This window comes from Pleurodeles waltl, chromosome 7 (genome assembly GCF_031143425.1).
Source record: "Pleurodeles waltl isolate 20211129_DDA chromosome 7, aPleWal1.hap1.20221129, whole genome shotgun sequence".
NCBI classification, from domain to species: domain Eukaryota; kingdom Metazoa; phylum Chordata; class Amphibia; order Caudata; family Salamandridae; genus Pleurodeles; species Pleurodeles waltl.
Genome location: NC_090446.1, coordinates 917,874,014 through 917,896,417, shown reverse-complemented (window position 1 = coordinate 917,896,417; position 22,404 = coordinate 917,874,014). Strand labels below are relative to the sequence as shown.

General features: G+C 45.3%; 1 protein-coding gene across 2 annotated transcripts in view; it reads left to right on the top strand.

The window, feature by feature from the left end:
• Positions 1-22,404, top strand: part of GLRA1 (glycine receptor alpha 1) — a 469,611-nt gene that overhangs the window by 309,573 nt on the left and 137,634 nt on the right. For both annotated transcript variants that reach the window (XM_069199593.1, XM_069199594.1), the window contains exon 3: positions 11,431-11,498. In XM_069199593.1, coding sequence (XP_069055694.1) covers positions 11,431-11,498 — 68 coding nt within the window. The remainder of the gene's footprint in view (positions 1-11,430; positions 11,499-22,404) is intronic.

Sequence of the window (22,404 nt, the reverse complement as noted above, 5' to 3'; positions counted from 1 at the left end):
AACATTCAAGGCCAATGGGATGTCAAACAGAAACAACTACATATAAACCACTTGGAGTTATTAGCTGTCTTTCTGGCACTCAAAGCTTTTCAACCTCTTCTCACACAGAAGAAATTTCTTATAAAAACAGACAACATGACAACCATGTAATATCTCAACAAACAGGGAGGGACACATTCATCCCAACTGTCCCTTCTAGCCCAAAAAATTTGGAAATGGGCAATCCACAACCAATTCATCTATTAGCACCGCACATCCCAGGGAAAGACAATCACTTGGCAGATATCCTAAGCTGAAATCACCAACAAACTCACGAATGGGAGATTCAGCCTCAAGTACTTCAACAGTACTTTCAAAAGTGGGGAACACCAAACATAGACCTGTGTGCAACAAGCGAAAACACAAAATGCCAAAACTTCGCATCCAGACACCCACATCCCCTATCCAAGGGCAATGCTCTATGGATCAATTGGTTAGGGATATTTGCGTACGCTTTTCCCCCTCTCCCACTCCTTCCATTTCAAGTCAACAAGTTGCGTTAAACCTCACTCAACATAATACTCATAGCACCAACATGGGCACGTCAGCCGTGGTACACAACATTACTAGGTCTGTCAGTAGTGCCATATTCCAAACTCCCATGCAGACCAGATCTGTTGACACAAAACAGAGGTCAGATCAGACATCCAAATCCCAAAGCACTCAATTTAGCAATTTGGCTCCTGAGGTCATAGAGTTTGGATATTTACAACTCCCATCAGAATGTATGGAAGTTATTAAACAAGCAAGAAAACCCACTACTAACCAGTGTTATGCAAACAAATGGAAAAGATTTATATATTACTGTCAATCTAAAAATATAGACCCTCTTACAGCATCAATACAATATATTGTATGTTATTTACTTAATTTACAAAAATCTAACTTAGCATTTTCTTCAATAAAAATACATCTTACTGCAATTTCTGCATATTTACGAAATATACAACATACCTCTTTATTTAGAGTTCCTGTCAATAAAACTTTCATAGAAGGATTAAAATGCATCATTCCACCTAGAATGCCACCAGTTCCATCGTGGAATCTAAATATAGTGCTTACAAGACTTATGGGTCCACCATTTGAGCTAATGCACTCATGTCAACTTCAATTTCTAACATGGAAAGTTGCCTTCCTAGTGCCAATTACGTATTTAAGAAGAGTAAATGAAATCCAAGCCTTTACTCTTGAAGAACCTTTCTTCCAAGTACACAAACATAAGGTTGTACTAAGAACAAATCCAAAGTTTTTACCAAAAGTTATATCGCCATTTCACATTAATCAAACAGTTGAACTGCCAGTCTTCTTCCCACATCCATATTCTGTGGCAGAAAGAGCTCTACATACACTAGACATCAAAACAGCTTTAATGTACTATATAGCCAGAACTAAACCATTTATAAAGACCAAACAACTATTTGTAGCTTTCCAAAAACCACATATAGGCAATCCTATATCAAAACAAGGTTTAGCAAGATGGATTGTAAACTGCATCCAAACATGCTATATCAAAGCAAAAAGACAGCTTTTAATTACTCCCAAAGCACATTCTACAGGAGAGAAAGGTACAACAATGGCTTTCTTATGGAATATACCAATTTCTGAAATATGTAAAGCAGCTACATTGTCAACACCACATGCATTCACTAAACACTACTGTGTAGAAGTATTATCACAACAACAAGCCACAGTAGGTTAAGCTGTCCTAAGAACGTTATTTCAAACAACTTCAACTCCAACAGGCTAACCACCGCTATTTTTTGAGAGGACAAACTGCCTTGTAGTCTATGCACTGCATGTGTATCTGCAGCTACACATGCCATAGAACGGAAAATGTCACTTACCCAGTGTACATCTGTTCGTGGCATGTTCTGCTGCAGATTCACATGCACCCTCCCTTCTCCCCCGAAGCCTGTAGTCATTTAAGTTATTACATCTGTATATACATTTACATTTGCATGGATATCTCTTACTTTATACCTATATTCTCTATCACTCCTTCCTTTACCCTCTGCGGGAAACAATCTAACAATGGAGTCGATGCCCATGCGCAATGGAACTGAAGAGGAGGAGTCACTCTATCTTGTGACTCGAAAATACTTCTTCGAAGAAAAACAACTTGTAACACTCTGAGCCGAACACTAGATGTCAAAATCTATATGCACAGCATGTGAATCTGCAGCAGAACATGCTACGAAGAGATGTACACTGGGTAAGTGACATTTTCCATATATACACACACACACACTCTTTTACAGGATAGGCCAGATATAAAAGTGAGACTAAAGGCTTTAGTCCTACTTTTCGGTCTAACCTGTCCCGGTTTTTCTTTTCAAAATCTGGCCACCCTACCTATGCCACTCTACTGCTTGCAGATGGATTTCTGAATGTGCTGCCCAAAATGAGACCCCAAGTTAGTCCAAGGCAACCAAAGAAGCCATGCATAGAGCCTTCAAGACACTAAGAGAATCCTACCAGGGAGGGTGACAAGCTACTGCCACAACAACAAAGTGCAGTCAAACTGTACCCCGAGGACAGTAGCATCTCTCTGGAAGGATAGCTGTCTCAGAATCTTTTAATACATATTTTATTAGTATGAGGAGCCCAATTTCACTATAATAGTACCACCTATCATTATTCCAGTACGGGCATTAACCCTCTCCAGCTTTGAGGCTGGGAATCAATAGAATAATCACGAGCCACTATAGGCGCAAACCCACCCTGATGTGCTGTGCAAAGTCCCAGCAACAAGTCATTCCTTGAACCTATTTCGGTTTTATAGGTACATTCTGGGTCAGCATTACAAACAAGCTAGTTAGACAGACTTACACTCCCCTCAAAACCAAGAGAGATTTCCTGGGGCACCTGGACAATTGTTCCTATTCAGCTATCATCTATGATCACAGAACTACAACAGCTCACTCTTTAAGTAGTTCCTTACCCTGTCAGGAAGTATGCAATCTCTCTCTCTGTTACAGAATTAAAATCAGAATTAAAATCAGATGTATCAAAAAATTTGGCCCTAACAGTACAGAAAGTTATTTATTCATTTATGGATTGTTCCACTAAAGACCTATTTATTGTTCAGCATTAAAATGACTTCAGAATCTTCCTTATTTATGGAGAGTACAGCAAGATACCTGTATATTGCTCAAACCTCTTCAATTTGTCTTGGCTGATACTAGACCTAATACCCAGCATCCTGAATGAACACCTATGGACCATCCCACCTTCAAGGGTGTTAGGTGGTCCCTACAACTTCACTAATGTAAGAAAAGGCCTGACATTGCAGCACAGTAGCACAGATCTGAGCACAACCAGAAAACATGCTATCACATTCCAATAATGGTCTGTCTAAACTTTAAAACACTCAATTTGGAAATGATAGCAGAAATGGAAATGAATATGCTAGGGGAAATGAATGCAGAATGTGATGCAATGAATGCGGATGTAGTGAAGCAATCATGTGGAATCAGACTGTTAAAAGTAACGGGGCTCATGGATAGAATAGTGGTTCAAAGAGGATTGATACCCTAAAGAGAGTCTGAGCTAGTGATGCAGATGCATCAGCACTAGATTCCCATTACAACTACATGAGTCATCCTTGCTTAGGGGTTGTGCTAGTTCATAGAAAATAAATGGAGACAGAGGGAGCCACGAAAACGGAGAGAAGGAAGCTTCAGAGAAATAATCTTACAAGGGAACAAATTGAGACGGAGAAAAATAGGATGCATCCCTATGCATCAAGGAAGATGGAATCATCAAGCCAGTATCAGAAAGCACCCACCTTGAGGTTGAGATCCAGAGAGGAGCAATGTATGCTTCCACACTTCAACAAATCAACTACCAACACATCACAGTTGCTGTATGCTGGTTGGCAGTGGAGATGGGGAAAGGAGAATTGGAGAGAAGGAAAACAGAGACACTTGAGATCACCACTCTGACTCATGAGTTCTGCTGACCAGGGCCTTCAAGTGGTCATAGTAATTATCTGAAAGAGATAAGTTTCTTTGTGGTGCATCTATTTCAAGACATATTTACAGTCAAGTATAACATTCAGATGATCTTTATATCACTGACTTTCTTGTCATATTGACAATCAGATACTTATGAAAACTGAATACAAGTAGCACTGTGATGTAGTTTACTTGCAAACTATTTTCTAACAAAAGTAACTTTATCAGATTTAGCATTCAACACGAAAACAAAAACAAAAACAATACAAGTGGAGATTATGATGTCAATAATTTCACTTGTTATGTTTTACTACTTTCTGTTTTTAATGCATTGCCTATATTCTGCTCCACATTGTGAAGCAAACTTAGAAAACATCAAGTCTGCTTGCTCCTATGACTGCCTACAGAATAAATGTTCTCACAAATTGTTGGACATGGCCTTTCTTAGGGGATTTCCTTGAAACTTTTTCCTCCGTTTGTTGTTGTTTTTGCTGACTTTTATTGCGTGGCCTTAGGACTCTGGGCAACTTCCCAATGTACTGCAGTGGGAAAGTGTGCTCACCCTTCCTACACATGTCAGGAAGGGGTGCTTACATGATTGGTTCAGGTGCTGTACCCAGGAGTGCCCTGTAAAAAGGTATACCACACACCCAGGAAGGGGACAGCCCTGGCTACTAGTGGGACATTTCACTGAGTGTGCCACCCATTAGAAGAGCCTGTCAAGCATGTATCCGGCCTGACAATGCAGACCTGTGTAGGGGCAGATGCGCTTGTGCTCAGGTTGGCATTTCTAACTCCATAGCCAATCATGAGTGGTCCCTTTGCTACCCCTTGAGCACCCTCTGAAGGGCAGAGCAGGTGGTAGACGAAAGGTTGGGCAGGTACATATGGGTATCCCATGCCCTTCTAGTGACGAACCCCCACATGGGATTTCCCTACCTACGATAGGGCCCTGTGCACTTACCCACTGTAAGTACAATGTGAAAGTGCATGCACCTTTCCTCCTTATGTTAGGAAGTGGCACTGGCTAGTGTGTGCGCGCATGTTCACCGATGGTTCAAATATGAGCCCAGTCTGTCATTGCAGGCCTGTGTGTGCGCCCTTCCACCTATGGCGTTTTTAAACATGAGTCCAGCCTGTCATAGCAGGCCTTTGTGTGCTCACTTGCACCTATGGTGTTCTTAAACACAAGTCCAGACTGTCACAGCATGACTGGGTGTGCCCACTAGCACTTATAGTGTTCTTAAACATGGTTCCAGCCAGCCATTGCAGGCGTGTATGTGCACAAAGGCACATATGCCAGGTAGTGAAGAATACCCATGTATGTTTTCACTACCTATGAGAGTTTCCCTGCCCATGGGTTAACATGGGGTAAGTTAACATTACTCCTAGCCGCAATGGTGGATTTCAGTGGCGCAGCCTTATAATCTTCCCTATCATTGGTTTTGTCCAGACAAACCCATTCCTTTAGAAATTCCACTTCTAGAAAGTGGGTAGTTCTATGTTCTAAAACGCTTTGTGTGTCTTTTAGTTTGACTCTAGTCAATACTGGAGACTGGGGGAGCACATCTGTGCATTCCCCAGTGACAGCTATAAACCTTGGGCATGCATCTGGAACGACAGACCTTTGCCGTTTGAAGGCCTGACTGGATAGATTGGAGGGAGAAGTGTTGACACTTGACCTCTCGGAGCCAGATCATGGCCACACAAGAGATTAAGATCTGCATTCCACAGTCCCATGGCAGATAGGACTGAAATTTAGGAACATCTGTGGTTCAAAGGGGAACCCTCTAAACCTCCCTGATCGTTAAAGGCACACTACAGTATAACTAAAAGTGGCACATACAGGAAAGTAGAGATATGCTTGCAGGGACGTAGGACTTGAGAGACTGGACTGCATGGTGCACACTGCCAGAAGAAACTGTTGCATGCGAGGAAGAATTACTGCCACTGGAAGGGACTGTGCACCCTTTCTGAATAGTGGCTGGCCCGGGCTGACTGCCTGCTGACTGGGCTTGTTAACTTGATCCCTGTTCTCTGGTGGTGATCTTGGGAACATCAAAGACCTCCAGCGAGGGACCTACACCTTCTACCTGTAAAACCTGGAGAGGGGTGCCCTCTGAAGTGCCCACATCGTCTGCTGGATCCCACCTGGTAGCGGCAGTGCGAGCGTGGGACCAAGTATTGTGCCTAGAGACTCCATTGCCTGGTGCGGAGCCCCAAAGGAACTCCACATTCAAGGTCTGTGGCCCTGCATCATGGGGCCTTGACATGCATAAGCGTCTTGTTGGTGGTGTGCTGATTAACCTTTTGCAGTACCCCACATGGCCCGCTTTGTCGATCGTGCCGCATTTCTTTCATGCAACATGCCAACTGCATGCTCATTGCATGCGGTGTCCGATTCACAGGTTGTGACCCTCTTAGGTGGGGGCATACCCATAGCAGTGCTGCTTTCTACGTCATGTGGCACTGCTGAACTTGCTCCTGTGTGTGTGATCGGAATTGTCTGGTGTGACTCAAGTCATCGCGCACCAGACGTTGTGCCTCATTTTTAGGGAGGTACGAAATTGATAACTCTTTGTTTGTGTGACCGGAGTTGTTTCGTGTGGCTCAAGTCATCGTGCATCAGGAATTGTGTCTCTTTTCCAGGGAGGTATGGAATTGGTAACTCTTCTTTTGTGCGACCGGACCTGTCTGGTGTGACTCAAGTCATCACGCACCAGACGTTGTGCTTCATTTCCCGGGAGGTACAGAATTGGTAACTCTTCATTTGTGTGACCGGAATTCTACGTCATGTGGCACTGCTGAACTTGCTCCTGTGTGTGTGATCGGAATTGTCTTGTGTGACTCAAGTCATCTAGCACCAGACGTTATGCCTCATTTCCAAGAAGGTGCTGAATTGCTGCTCTGTACTGTGTGTGATCAGAATTGTCTGGTGCAACTCCTACCATTGCAAACTTAATGTTGTGCCTCATTTCAAGGGAGGCATAGGGGAGCGAATTCATGTTCCAGAGTGCCCAGATCACCTAGGTGCAACTTTGTTCAACATATGTTCCACGCTGCACCTCCTCCTTCCGAGAGGCTCCCATGCTTCATCTCTAAACCATTGATTGCTCCTTTTGATGCCCCCAGGGTGGAAGACCAACTGCCATCTCCTCACCCAGCCCGTACAAATCCTTGTTACCAGGTTGTATTGACTGGTCGGGGTGGTGAGAGTAAGTGAGTGGGCCACAGAACGCTTCTGAGAGTGATCAAAAGCAGGTCCTACGATGCAGTCCCACGCCCTTGTGCCTTGCAGAACTAGGCAAGTGCCTGGCAGCATAGTGGGGTAATCTTTGATTAAACTTCCCAAGGGATGGCCAAACCTCCACTTGTCTACTTCTGCCTGAAACCACCTGTTAACTATTCCCCCACCTTTTTCCCTGGGACCCTGAATAAGTGGCTCCAACCTAGTTTTTGAGGGGGAAAGACCTCCTTCAACTCCAGTCCGTGGCGGGGGGAGTGGTGGTAGTCGGGTTGGCTGAAGGGTGGTGGAGGGTTTAGGCCATGGGGTCTGCGAGTACAATATCTACTAACCTGTAGATATCAGTTCGCTGCTTTAGAGTGCTGTTTATGCATGTGTGTATGAGTTTGTGCCTTACGAACCTGCGTGATATCCAAAGCACCGGGTATCGGTGCTGAGTGAGTTCGTGGGAGAGACTGCCTATGATTAACAACACTGCACATCGGTGTTGCCCTACACGTTGATTCTTGCTGAGAGTGTATTACGTTTGGCATTGGTTTTACCCGTGCGGCCCCGGCCCACATTGCTATTTAATAGTTTTAGAATTACCTATGTGTACACATTCCTGCTATTGTTGTGAATGGAGTACACCCTCTATGGAGGAATGAATTAGTAATTCACAGGTAGGTCTTGTGCTGACAACATTTTGCACTGCATGAGGGTGCTGGGGGTAAAATAGCATCTTTCCCAAAGTGCACAAATTACTAATGTCATTTTAACTCGATTGGGCCTTGTACTGCTATTTCCAAATGTGATTTATGTTCATGTTGTGTTGATTAATGTGTGTTGAATACAAACTTTATTTACATACACCTCGTGTGGAATCTCTTTTGTGATGCTCAGCGTATTTGCTGTGTGCTAGTGCTGCGCCAATACTTTACACATTGCCCCAGTGATAAGCCGGAATACTCGGTGCCAAACTACCAAAGGGTGAGAGCAGGCTATAACGTGAGTGTAATTACCCACCTCTGACAGTAGTGGTAGCCTCGCCTCAGCCTACCAGAGTGTGCTGCCTCCAACACAAATCAAATACATTAAATTAAAAGAGAAAGTTAAAAGTCTATAATCCACTGCACAGGTACCTCATTGTGAACCAAACGTCTTACTAACTGGAAACATTAGCTACACTTTGGAAATAATCTTTCTTCACTCTCTTGTCAATCTATTGTTGCTGAGATATGCTCAGAAGCAGTTAGACCAAATATCGGACTCCATCATGGGGGCATTAAAGATATGGGACCCTCTATTATTAGGATAAAGAGATTGTGTACTCTTTGTGCATCAGTTGAAGTTAAATTTCACAAATAATGCATGACACTCGCATTCCTCTGTTGAAACTCAAATCACAAAGACTCCCACTACTATTGGGCCACTGTTATTGCATGTCTAAATTCTGAGATCCGTAGTCATAATACACATCCCGAAAAATGTCTGACTACATTTCGGCAGGTCAAACTGGAATTTCATGTTATGTCCCATTTTTAGAGGACAAACTTTAAATGGGAGCTAATGATAGCCTCCAGTAAAAACGCTACAGTGCAAGTTTTTACCAGGTGTGGTAATCCATCATTCACTTTATTAGTAATCAGGATCAATGTCTGCAATCTTGCATTTGCAAACCATCTTCCTCCTTGCTACACCTGCAATAATTGTGGTATAAATTCTGTTAAGTATTCTCTGTGATCTGTGTTCGCCCATGAGCAAAAATCAGTACCAGTGGTCTAGATATCCATTCAGCGGGGGCATTCAGGGTTGGGGTAGAGGTTCGTCACCATCCAGAGGACTTTCCTATCCCAGAACGTCCCAAAAGATTGTACTTAGTCTCATATTGTGAAACATTTTTTGCTGCAGGAAAGCCGCAACAAACACATCTGAAGTCATTGAGTATTAAACTTATCATATTTTGTGCTTTTTAAGATTTACAAATAAATCACAAAAAGAGCGCAGTTCATATGAGACATAGGTCTTTTCAGCAATCCTGAAAATCCTCTACCTTTATGGGAAAAGTAAGCACAAAGGCGAATAACTACTACGCTATGATCGTGTTCGCCCATTCCAAAAAAAATCAACTCCAGGGTTCAAGATATCCGTACAGCTGGGGCACTTAGGGTTGGGGTACACAACTGTCACCATGCAGTGGACTTTTCCGTCCGAAAGCATTCTAATAAACTAGAGCTAAAGATTGCCATTAGCGTCCTACTGTGATAAAGTTTATGCTACAGGAAAGTCACAACAAATAAATGTGAAGTAATTGAATACATAACTTTTATATATAAATGCACAAGGAGTATTTTGCCAAATTAAGCACTCTTGTGTCAAAAAGTATCTTTAAATATACCCTTCACATTTTCTTCTGCTCTCTGCCAGTAGCATGTTCCATTATGTTTCGAGGATATACAGCGCACTGTCACCCAGAAGAAAATCCATTATGTGATTTGAATCACATAAAATGATGAATTAAATGTTATTCGAATCCAAAAGTGTCGTAAGGTAATGTACTTACCATACATGTAAGCTGTGTATTTTTAAAATAGGGATGGCTGCAGACGTCTGTGTTGTGTACACTGTCCTGCCATTTCTTTTATAATTCTCTTCAAATGTATTGATTATATCATTTTAGAAAACTGGTATTTTACAGCAGTTGTGTCAAGTCATTGTATGCTTTGTAAATGGGCTCTGCGATGTGTCATTAAAAATATCAATATTCGAAAAAAAGGAATGATGATGAAATCACGTCTTGTTGGTTGATCGGAGGGATCTACGTAAAGGACTTCCCAGATAAAAGAGAGAGGGCTTTGAGCACCTTTACTCAGTGATTGACAAGTCCTGGAATAACACAGCTGTGGTGTAAACTCTGTCGCATTGCATGATTTTCCCGATGCTCCTAAAATATTACTTATCAGGCATAAAAATACATTAGACTACGCGTTCGTTTGCAGCGTCTTCATCTCCGCTGATCGAACATATCAAGGGGAGTCTGTGGTAATGTGGCATCTGCATTTCTGCTCAACTCCAGAATAACAGTATTTTAACTTTACCAGCAAAAACACAGACTACAAAGAGACAATCAAATTCAAATTTATCTTAATAGCAAAGTGTGCGGTAGCAAAAAACAGTCATTAACACAAATAATAAAAATAATTATAATTATGATTATTATCAGACTTCTTGGTGTTATCCCTTTCTCTTTGCCCTAGGATTACCTTGCTGTTCGTTAAAGGTTTGGAGCCCTTTCCTTTAAATTCACATGTTCTGAACCTTCGTAGTTACTTATGGGCCTGCTCATTGTATGCCTCTTCGTGCTTGTTGTGTACCTGGCAGCGTGCTAAAATTGTGGTTTCCATTTGAACATCTTGCTGTGACTGACTCTTTGAGATTCCTTTGTCGTTACTTGCAGGGGCCTTTTCAAACATTACCCTTGAATCTTTGGTCTGTTAATGGCTATTTATACAAGTTGCTTGGCAGTCACTGCCCCTTCTGTGTGATATTTTCCTTGTGATTACTTGTGCGCTATCCCACTCCTTGACTGCCTGTGGAGGCATGCTCTGCAAAGCCATACTTTGTGACAGTCAATGTGAAAATCCACTGAGGCTGCCTATGGACGACTGCTGTGTAACTGGGTTTTTTGCCTATTAGATGATTGCTTGGGTAGCAGTGGTTTATAACTACCTATGGTGGCCAGCGCTGTGACCTCCTGTATACTATTTATAAGTGCCTGTGAATGCCTGCTCTGTAACTGATGCTGAATGCCTGCTGATGCAGACTGCTTGTCCAATGCTTTGCGAGTGCTTCTGGTTTGTGGCTGCTTGTTGAGGCCAGATCACAGCCTGCTTGGGCTTGTGTTCTAGCCCTCTGCTGAGACCCATCTGCTCTGCTGGAGGCCCTGGAGGCTGTGACTGGGTGTCTGAAATAACCTGCTCTGCATGTGGCTTGAGTGTCACTGTTGTTTCAAGGCCTTTCATGCGTCCACAATATATTCACGGGTGTTTGGAGACAATAGGTAGTACTGCCCAAGTTACTTTCCAGGGTAAGACACAGAACATGCAATTGCCAAGTCACAGCCCTCACAGCTTCTACTCCCCCTTCACAGACATTTGCCCAATTACTTGAAATACATTTTATATATAACCAACCCCTTCTTCTCTCACACAGGTCCAGCCGTGAATGTCAGCTGCAACATTTTCATCAACAGCTTCGGCTCCATTGCAGAAACCACTATGGTGAGTAGAGCCAATGTTGGTGTCAGATACAGGAACAAGCAAGAGACTTGGTCTTAATAGGACTCGATCCCAAAAAATTGTGTTGATCAACAATATTACCTTAGTATCTCCTCCTCTCCTTTGAATGTTCCTTTTTTTTAAGAGAGCTGTAAGACCAAAAAATAACTGTGTTCTACTCCATGTGTTTCATATTCCACATGTGGAGGAACATTAGGTCTGATTCTAGGGTGTGTGAAGCCTGGGTGTAGTTCTGCAGCAGGGTTGTTAAATTGACGTATTTTGAGTGCAAACTCTGCTGTGTGCCACTTTAGCCTTTATGATATTTATAGTTCAAGGGAAAGCACAACAGTCATGGGCAAAGGCCTTCAAGTTCTATACAATCTGAGAAAACGTTTAGTTGCTCAAAATTTGAGCTTTGAAAATCTTTGTTACCTTTGGTTAAACGCTGGTGTCAATGGCTTCAACATGTGAGTTATGATAGAAGGCACTGTTAGCTAGAGACACTACCAAAGTCTAAGCCTATTCAATCTCTGTCTACCAAGGAATGACCCTGCTCTCTAGCACAGGAATTTATAAAGACTCTTTAGCAACGTTTACTGCCTGAAGTACTGCTTAACAGAAGAAAAGCTATGTTGATAAAATCTTGAGTCTGCATGACGTGCATAAGCAAAAACCACTGAATGATCTGGAAAAAGCGCTTCTGTCTAAGGTGTAGGAATCAAATGGGTAACCTGAAGGCAAGCTCTGCTGTCTAATTTGCCATCTAGCAACACAGGTACAGCTTGTGGTATAGTGTAAAATTATGTAATCCTCTGGCCATTGGTTCACAGCATAGCATTACCAATAGAAAGAGGTATAACTAGTATGAGTGGATCCTTCATGTCTCCATGGATCACCCATTCCTGTCCTGGGCTTTGATTTCATTGATCATTGTTTTCAGGGGTGGTTTTTCAGTGGGTTTGTGGAAGCCAACTAAGACTCCAATTCCCATAAATCATTAGTTTTGTTAGACCTGGCAGCTCTTGGTGTGGTTTCCCTGTACTTTTTGCCACTGACCCCCTGTTTTAGGACCCTGTGATGTAATTTGTTTTTGCTGGTTTTGATACTCTGGGCACTTTACCACCGCTAACCAGTGCTAAAGTGCAAGTACTCTCTGTCTAAAGAGTATTGGTAATTGGTTTTCCATGACTGGCACATTTGATTTAATGGTAAGTCTCTAGTAAAGTTTACTATGGGTGCCCAGGGCTTGTACATTACATGCTACTAGTGTGCCTGAAACACTGATCGTGCCACTCATATGAGTAGCCCTGAAAACATGTCTTAGACCTTCCACTGCAGTGTCTGTGTGTGCAGTTTTGCACTGCCAATTCACCCTGGCAAGTGTACTCACTTGTCAGGCCCAATCCTTTCCTTTTACTACATGTAAGTCACCGCTAAGGTAGGCCCTCAGAAGCCCCAGGGGCAGGGTGCAGAGTATTTAAAAGCTAGAACATGTACTGGCATGTTTTACAGTTTTACATGTCCTGATAGTGAAATTCTACCAACTTCGATATTCACTATTGCAAGGCCTAGCCCTCTCACAGGTTAACATAGGAACTTCCTTTAAATATATTTTAAGTACAGTTTCCTTTGGGAGCAGATGGAGAAGTGGAGTTTGGGGTCTCTGAACTCACAATTTAAAAATACATCTGTTGGTAGAGTTGGTTTTTAGATTGTCTTTTTGAAAATGTCACTTTTAGAAAGTGGGCATTTTCTTGCTAAACCATTCAGTGCCTTTGCCTGCCTGTGAAATCCACGTCTGGGTCAGACTGACAGTTGGGCTGTTTGTGAATTCCCTGTAGACAGTGGCACAAAGGGAACTGAGGAATGTCCTGCATGTCCTGATGAGTTTCCTGGGCTAGAGGGGGGATGGAGGCGCTGACACTTACAACTGAAAGGGCTGTACCTGTCTTCACACAATGCAGACTCCAATCCCCTGGAGTTTGTCTGGGGCCAGGCATGGGTAAGGCAGGATCTTGTGAACAACATAGACTTTCCTTTGCAGTTGGCCTACTTCAAAGGCAGAAAGGAGTATAAGTAGACGACCCAAAACCCCAGACTTTAGATTACTTCTGGATCAAGAGGAACCTCTGCCAAGGAGAAGGGCGTGGTGCTTGAGGAGGACCTGCCACTCTGAAAAAACAATGCAGCACCTGTTCTTAACGCAGACTCTTCACACAGCGCGTAGGAAATTTCCAAACACCGATCCTGGCTGTCAAAATCTGCAATCATCACCCATGGACCTTAGGCTCCGAACCCGGAATCGAAGCACGGCCTCCCTTGCAAGTATAGAATCAACACACGGCCTCACTTGCGGGAAAGGAATTGACGCATCGGTTGTTTTTCTGATGCACCGTCGCCCTTGCGGCTTTATTTTTGATGCATACCAGGTACTTTGTGCTAAAACAACGCCTCAATTGATTTCTATGGAGTAAGACTCTTTTTCTTTAAAAATTCGTATCTTTGTTTGTATGCTGGATATTTGTCATTTTGGTCTTGTTTGATTTAGATAAATATTGGCTATTTTTCTTAACTGGTGTGGAGTACTTTTGTGGTGTTTTGACTGTGTTACTGTGTGTGTTTGTACCACATACTTTACACGTTGCCTCTAAGATAAGGGGGTGAGCAGGGGACATCTGAGCTGTGCATCTCCCTTACCCTGACTAGAGTGAGGGTCCCTACTTGGACAGGGTGTAAACTGACTACTCACTAAAGACCTCATCTCTAGCAGTTGTGTATTAAGCTTTACTACACTAAGTCTTGCCTTTCCTTGTTACAGCCCTAAAGGTAATGAGAGATTATTCAACCCCAGAGTCAGAACTCTATCACTTGCAACTGTTATACCTTTTAGATTTTTGACTACCTGCCTCAAAGGAAGGTACAATAGAAGAACAAAAAGGAGGAGGGATTAGCCTTCTCCTGTACTTCCCTAAAAGACCATTAGCGACCAAGAAGTCAAAGCCTGCCCGATATTGACAGAGGTGTGGGAGGCAAAGAGTACTGCGATGAGTAAAAGGAAGACCTATGTAAAGAGAGGACTGTAATTTGGGTGTTACAGCTTCACACCCTCTTCCTTGTCACAGTTCTGCAAGCATTGAGTAGATACTGATTAGCTGCAGCCATTGGTTGACTCAGCCTGACTCAGGCAGAGCAATGCTGCAAACAGGCATTGCTATTCGATTAAAAACAAATATATGTTCTTGTTTGGGAACGTCAAATTAACAACACGGGGAAACTTGGATATGACGTACACTCCTGCTGAAGTTGCAATCAAAGAAGCACTGCTAAATGGATATTCCATGTAACTAACTGTAGAGCAGATTTTCTATACAGATGCCCCTGAAGTACCAGAAGAAAAAAGCTTTACCCCTCCTGTTCGGTTGCAGTATTACTGCCATGATGGACGCCTGCTCAGTTTCTAGGTCCATGATAATCGCCTGACGCTCCCTCTTGTTCAAAGTCCCTATTGCCAGATTTTGATTCCCGTGGCTCCACCCAAACCTCACAAACAAAAAATCTAAGGGTCGAAAATCAGCTTTAGGTGACAAATAAATACATGCAGTCCTAAAAACATTTAAAAGATGCAGCACCCGCTACTCAGCCAAGGAAGGATTAAGGTGAAACATCAACAACAAAAAATCTCCTTTTGGAAATGACATCAATACGGACTTCAGGATGATGAAAGAAGAGGTTAACAGATGTTTACCACGAAGCAAGAAAATACTGACATTTTTAGGGGGAGAGTAAAGCCCTCAAATCATCAAAACAGCAAGCAGAGGCGATCATCACACTAAAGAGGTATTTCATGGACAGGAGATTTAGGACCCAGATTCACAATGGGATGTCAGTAGAAATAGAAGACAAATGCTAAGTTGGCATCAGAGACTGAATATGGGGTTCAAATACCAAGACTCTATGAAGGAGACAGGCAGCATTCCTCTGAAATGTCTGATTCCCACCCCCTAGCTCATGAACGCTACTGCAAACTAGGTTCTTGAGCTAGGCAATCACAGAACAAAATCCTCTGGAAGGAAGTCCATCTTCCATAGAGGACCATCCATTTCTAGGAATAGCATTCCCAGGTGTCTCACCAGAGTGCACATGGAATATTGGACGTCAGATAACTTAATAGCTGAGTCATCCATCCTAAATCACCATTTCTCATCCAGTCCGGCAGCTCAATTTCCAAACCAAGAAGTGCAGACCAGCTGGTACTGGGCAATATTAGTATTTTGCAAATATCAAACTCTTAAAATAACAAATATGAAAAATTCTAAAACAATCTTATAGAGTAACAAAAGTTTTTAAAAATTGCTCTGCTAAAGCTTGTGGGTTTCTAGTTGCTTGTGGTGTTGCTTCTCTTATGGGAAGCTATCATGCTGGTGAGTCTGATCAGGTGAGCATGCTATAGACTTCAAGTGGCAGGAGGTGGGGGTTCTAAAGAGAAGGAGTTGAGAATCATAGTGCTGCAAAATACAGCCTACTGCCTTGAATGAACATGGACAATACAGTGGTCACTTTTCAGAGTTGGACTGCAGGCAACCAGTAATTGATGCAGGATACAAGAGTTTGTAAGGTAGCAGGAGGGCAAAGAGAGAGATGTTAAACAGAAGTTGGTAGATGGCATCCCTCATTTAAAAAATAAATAACGAAAATAAGAAAAGACATTGAATTGATTGATCCATTTGTTTTTTTTAAATCGTTATTTTCCATTACAAAATGTACTTTTTTCAGAATATTTATTTTTATGTAGAGCTCATCAGTCAGAAATGGATCATCAGGGCTAACTGAAGCAGAATAGGAAACCTAGATTTCTTGCTCCAGTGGAAGACCATAAGAAAGCATCCAGTGCCCCTCCCTCCAGGCTTCGCAAAGAGCTCAAGCAATGAGAAACTCTGGAAATACACACAAACAAATCATTTTCTCATCATATAAAGAAGAGGGTATCTATTGTGCAAGTCTCTGAACGCCTTACTCCTGAAATAATGTTTCAGAAGCAGTGCATTGTTATGGATGGTGAACATTTCCAACCACAATGATTCAGTATGTTTTTTTCTCTGTGCAAACCACAAGGAAGAAAAGGAAATACCTGGACAAGACAATCGACCCACACCTTCCCTACTCCTGGAATGCATAATGCCCTCAGAGACAAAAGGCTAGACTGTGTCTAAAGAACTAGCTGGTGAGATCTGCCAAATGCTTGCAGCGAGTTCCCCATCAGTTGAAATACCCTTCGCCAATAGGTTCTCTGTTCATATAAGCATTGTTAGAAATGGGGTTTTTGGTTGGCAGTCAGGTTACCCTCTGTCCAAGCAAAAGCCCTCACTCTAGTCAGGGTAAGTCACACACTATCCAAGATTATCCTGTGCCCACCCTCTGGTAGCTTGGCACGAGCAGTCAGGCTTAACTTAGAAGGCAATGTGTAAAGCATTTGTGCAATAAATCATACAACACCATAGTATAACACCACAAAAATACACCACACAGTGTTTAGAAAAATATAGAATATTTATCTGGGTAATTGTAGGTCAAAACGATCAAAGTTGCAATACGAATTTGTAAAGATATCACTGAAAAGTGATATTAAGTGTCTTTAAGTCTTTAAAAAGCAATAAAGTGTCTTTCAAGCACAGAGTACCTGGTTTCTGGTGGGAAATCTCCTCAGAGGGCCACAGGAGAAGAGATGCGTGGAAAAAGGGGTGTGTGCGTCGATTTCCTCTCAGCACACACAGACTTGCAACGTTCTTTTCCACGCGGGGAAGTCGGGCGTCGTTTTCCGGCGCGCAGACAGTCTCTTTTTGTGGATCGCGGGGATTACCAGATGTCCCGGGTCTGTGCGTGGATTCTCCTGCTTAGTTTCCGGCTGCGCGTCGTTCTGCGGGGCTGCGCGTCGAAGTTTCGATCTCACGGTAGGCGTCGCGTCGATTTCTCCTTGGAAGTCGGGCGGCGTTGTCCTTGCGAGGCCGTGCGTCGAAATTTTGGTCTCACGGCAGGCGTCTCGTCGATTTCTCCTTGGAAGTCGGGCGGCGTGGTCCTTGCGAGGCCGTGCGTCAAAGTTTCGCACTCACGGTAGGCGTCGCGTCGATTTCTCCTGGAAAGTCGGGCGGCTTTGTCCTTGCGAGGTTGTGCGTCGAGGTCTCGATCGTCCCGAGGGCGTCGCGTCGATCAGCGTCGGTGTGCGGCGTTTTTCTCACCGCGAAACAAGCTGTGCGTCGAAATTTTCGGCGCACCGAGCGTCCAAGGGAAAGGAAGAAGTCTTTTTGGTCCTGAGACTTCAAGGAACAGGAGGCAAGCTCTATCCAAGCCCTTGGAGAGCACTTTCACAGCCAGACAAGAGTTCAGCAAGGCAGCAGGGCAACAGCAAGACAGCAGTCCTTTGTAGAAAGCAGACAGGTGAGTCCTTTGAGCAGCCAGGCAGTTCTTCTTGGCAGGATGTAGTTTCTGGTTCAGGTTTCTTCTCCAGCAAGTGTCTGATGAGGTAGGGCAGAGGCCCTGTTTTATACTAAGTTGTGCCTTTGAAGTGGGGGTGACTTCAAAGAGTGTCTAAGAAATGCACCAAGCCCCCTTTCAGTTCAATCCTGTCTGCCAGAGTCCCAGTAGGGGGTGTGGCAGTCCTTTGTGTGAGGGCAGGCCCTCCACCCTCCCAGCCCAGGAAGACCCATTCAAAATGCAGATGTATGCAAGTGAGGCTGAGTACCCTGTGTTTGGGGTGTGTCTGAGTGAATGCACAAGGAGCTGTCAACTAAACCTAGCCAGACGTGGATTGAAGGGCACAACAAGTTTTTAGTGCAAAGAAATGCTCACTTTCTAAAAGTGGCATTTCTAGAATAGTAATATTAAATCCGACTTCACCAGTCAGCAGGATTTTATATTACCATTCTGGCCATACTAAATATGACCTTCCTGCTCCTTTCAGATCAGTAGCTGCCACTTCAACAGTGTATGAGGGCAGCCCCAATGTTAGCCTATGAAGGGAGCAGGCCTCACAGTAGTGTAAAAACGAATTTAGGAGTTTTACACTACCAGGACATATAACTACACAGGTACATGTCCTGCCTTTTACCTACACAGCACCCTGCTCTAGGGGTTACCTAGGGCACACATTAGGATGACTTATATGTAGAAAAAAGGGGAGTTCTAGGCTTGGCAAGTACTTTTAAATGCCAAGTCGAAGTGGCAGTGAAACTGCACACACAGGCCTTGCAATGGCAGGCCTGAGACAAGGTTAAGGGGCTACTGAGGTGGGTGGCACAACCAGTTCTGCAGGCCCACTAGTAGCATTTAATCTACATGCCCTAGGCACATGTAGTGCACTCTACTAGGGACTTACAGGTAAATTAAATAGTCAATCATGGATAAACCAATCAATAGTACAATTTACACAGAGAGCATATGCACTTTAGCACTGGTTAGCAGTGGTAAAGTGCTCAGAGGTCAAAAGCCAACAACAACAGGTCAGAAAAAATAGGAGGAAGGAGGCAAAAAGTTTGGGGATGTCCCTGTCAAAAAGCCAGGTCCAACATGACCCCCTACCAGCCTAAAGCCAGGGGAGAACAATCACTATCCTGATGTACTTCCCTGTTTGAGGCGACAGAACAAGGACCCAGGCCCACAACAGCAGGGGCATGCTCCAGTTCTTCGCCTTCCTGACTCCAATTGGATCCCTCTGTCCATACTCTCAGGGCCCACTAAGCCCATCCAGGGGGAACCTTTCTCCTTTCCTGCGGATCCCATCTGTGCAGCACCTAACCTTACATTGCTCACAGATGTATCCCAGGAGCAGGATAGTACCACCAGGACCGACACCGTGGTGTTGCCCATTCTATCCCCGGGGTGTGACACTTGTCCCCTCCCCAGGGATAACTCTGTCCACCCGGACAGCAAGCCACTGTGGTTACTGACAGTTGTCAGGGATGAGAGCCAGGCCCCAGGCCTCTCAAAGCTCTCCCACCACTGTGGCTGTGGAGAGTGGGGGGCGGTAGCCCCAGGTGCTGGGCACCCTTTAACCACTCTCCCTTCCACCAGGTCAGGGATGACAGCCTGAACCTGGTCCTCCCCTCTGGGGCTCTGTACCCTCCCTCCTGGAGCGGTACCCCCAGAGTCCACCATGGTCAGGGTGCTTATAGAAGTCGCCCTGTACCATTCCTCCACCAGTGCAGGGCTGTTAACCTGCAACTGGCTCTCCAACCTGGGGTCTGTACCTTCAGGTTGGACTAGGGCCCGGGGTGAGGCTTCCCTCCCCCTGCCCTCCCTTCTGGGGTCCAGCACCCTCCAACTAGGAGTGGCCTCCTCAGAAGATAATAGGGTAGGGGCACTGTTATCAGTAGCCCCTCTCTCCAGGTCCGGGGGGACACCCTGAACCTGGTCTTCCAGCCCAGGGTCTGTACCCTCAGACTGGATCACTGCCTGGCAAACCAGGACTTTCTGGGAGGCACACCTACCCCCCACCAGGTCAGAGTTTAACCTCTGCACCTGACCATTCAACTCAGAGTCGCCACCCTGAAGTTGAACAATTGCCTGGCACGCCAGGACTTCCTGGAGGGCACACTGACCCTCCACCAGGTCAGAGTTTAACCTCTGCACCTGGCCATTCAACTCAGAGTCACCACCCTGAAGTTGAACAATTGCCTGGCACACCAGGACTTCCTGGAGGGCACACTGACCCTCCACCAGGTCAGAGTTTAACCTCTGAACTGGGCCATTCAACTCAGAGTCACCACCCTGAAGTTGAACAATTGCCTGGCGCACCAGGACTTTCTGGGAGGCACACCTACCTCCCACCAGGTCAGAGTTTAACCTCTGAGCCTGGTTCCCCAACCCAGGGTCACCACCCTGAGGTTGGGCAATTGCCTGGCACGCCAGGACTTTCTGGGGGGCACACCTACCCCCCACCATGTCAGGGTTTAACCTCTGAACCTGGTCATCCAACCCAGAGTCACCACCCTGAGGTTGGACAATTGCCTGGCACAGCAGGGCTTCTTGGGAGGCACACCTACCTCCCACCAGGTCAGAGTTTAACCTCTGAACCTGGTTATCGAACCCAGAGTCAGCACTCTGAGGTTGAACAATTGCCTGGCACGCCAGGACTTTCTGGAGGGCACACTGACCCTCCACCAGGTCAGAGTTTAACCTCTGAACTGGGCCATTCAACTCAGAGTTACCACCCTGAAGTTGAACAATCGCCTGGCACGCCAGGACTTCCTGGAGGGCACACTGACCCTCCACCAGGTCAGAGTTTAACCTCTGAACCTGGTTCTCCAACCTAGGGTCACCATCCTGAGGTTGGACAACTGCCTGGTACACCAGGGCTTTCTGGGGGGCACACCTACCCCCCACCAGGTCAGAGGTTAACCTCTGAACCTGGATATCCAACCCAGAGTCACCACCCTGAGGTTGAACCATTGCCTGGCAGGCCAGGACTTTCAGGGAGGCACACCTACCTCCCACCAGGTCAGAGTTTAACCTCTGAGCCTGGTTCTCCAACCCAGGGTCACCACCCTGAGGTTGAACCATTGCCTGGTATACCAGGACTTTCTGGGGGGCACACCTACCCCCCACCAGGTCAGAGTTTGACCTCTGAACCTGGTTAGCCAACCCAGAGTCACCACCCTGAGGTTGGGCAATTGCCTGGCACCCCAGGACTTTCTGGGAGGCACACCTACCTCCCACCAGGTCAGAGTTTAACCTCTGAACCTGGCCATCCAACCCAGAGTCGACACCCTGAGGTTGGACAACTGCCTGGCACGCCAGGACTTTCTGGGGGGCACTCTCACCCCCCACAAGGGACACGCCATCCCCAAGGGCCACACAAGAGTCTGGTTGGCGCAGGTCTCCCGACCTCTGCCCATCCGGCAGAGTCTGGGTTTCCCCCAAACCAGAAACGGTCTCACCTGGGTCATTCCTGGGGGGCTCTGCTCTCAGAGCTGACCCCTGACTTTCAAGATCCTCCACTGGGGTCTGCCACCCCCTCTCAACCCTATGTCTGGACTTCTGCACCCCCTCACTAGGAGTGGTACTGCCAGACACCAGAACTGTTGGGATGCTGTCTACAGTCATCCCCCCAAGTCCTTCTGACACTGCGGGGCTTCCCTCAAAAGGTGGCCCTACGGTACAGGTTAGGCTCTGAGACCTACCTGGGACACTACAATCCTCTCCCACCTTACTTGGTCGGGAACCACCTAGACCACTCCCTTCCGGAGCACCCCCAAATGCCTCTTCAGACTCTCTGGTACTCACCCAAAAGTCTGCCTCCACTGTAAGTTCCCTGGGGTCAGAGAACTCACACTCCACCTGGTGTTGGCGTAGCTCTGGAAAATAAGGACCAGACATATGCTCTCCAGCAATTACATCACTCTGCCCTTCACATGTATTAACCACAGTACCCTTCACCCAACCACCCAGTAACTCAGCCTTGGAAAAGCACTCTATGTCACCCTCTTGAGACTGGTGAGACAGTATCTGCCTGTCCCTGACACTCAACCCATACTCTTCTGGGATGTCTCTACACTCTATATCCAGGACGTCCACCAGGGGGGAACCCTTTTCTCTGTCACTCTCTGCTAGAGTCAGTAAAGTGTCCCTCCCCCCAGTAGGAATATGACTCCCTGTGCCAGTTCCCCAATCCTTCTCAGGGACCCTGTGCATAACGGGAACTACCTCATACTCTTGAACCACCTGGGGTGTGTCAACTCCCTTCTTCAAGTTGGGCACCACATCTCTGGGCTTGTGCCCTTCTTCAGCAGTACTGGATGCAAGATTTTTGCTGCCACCATCTGAACTGGACTCAGTCCTTCCGGCCTCCAGTTTCAGCTCTTTACAGCTCAGCTCCTGAGCTGCAATCTTTTCTTCTTCCCGGGCTAAGAGACTT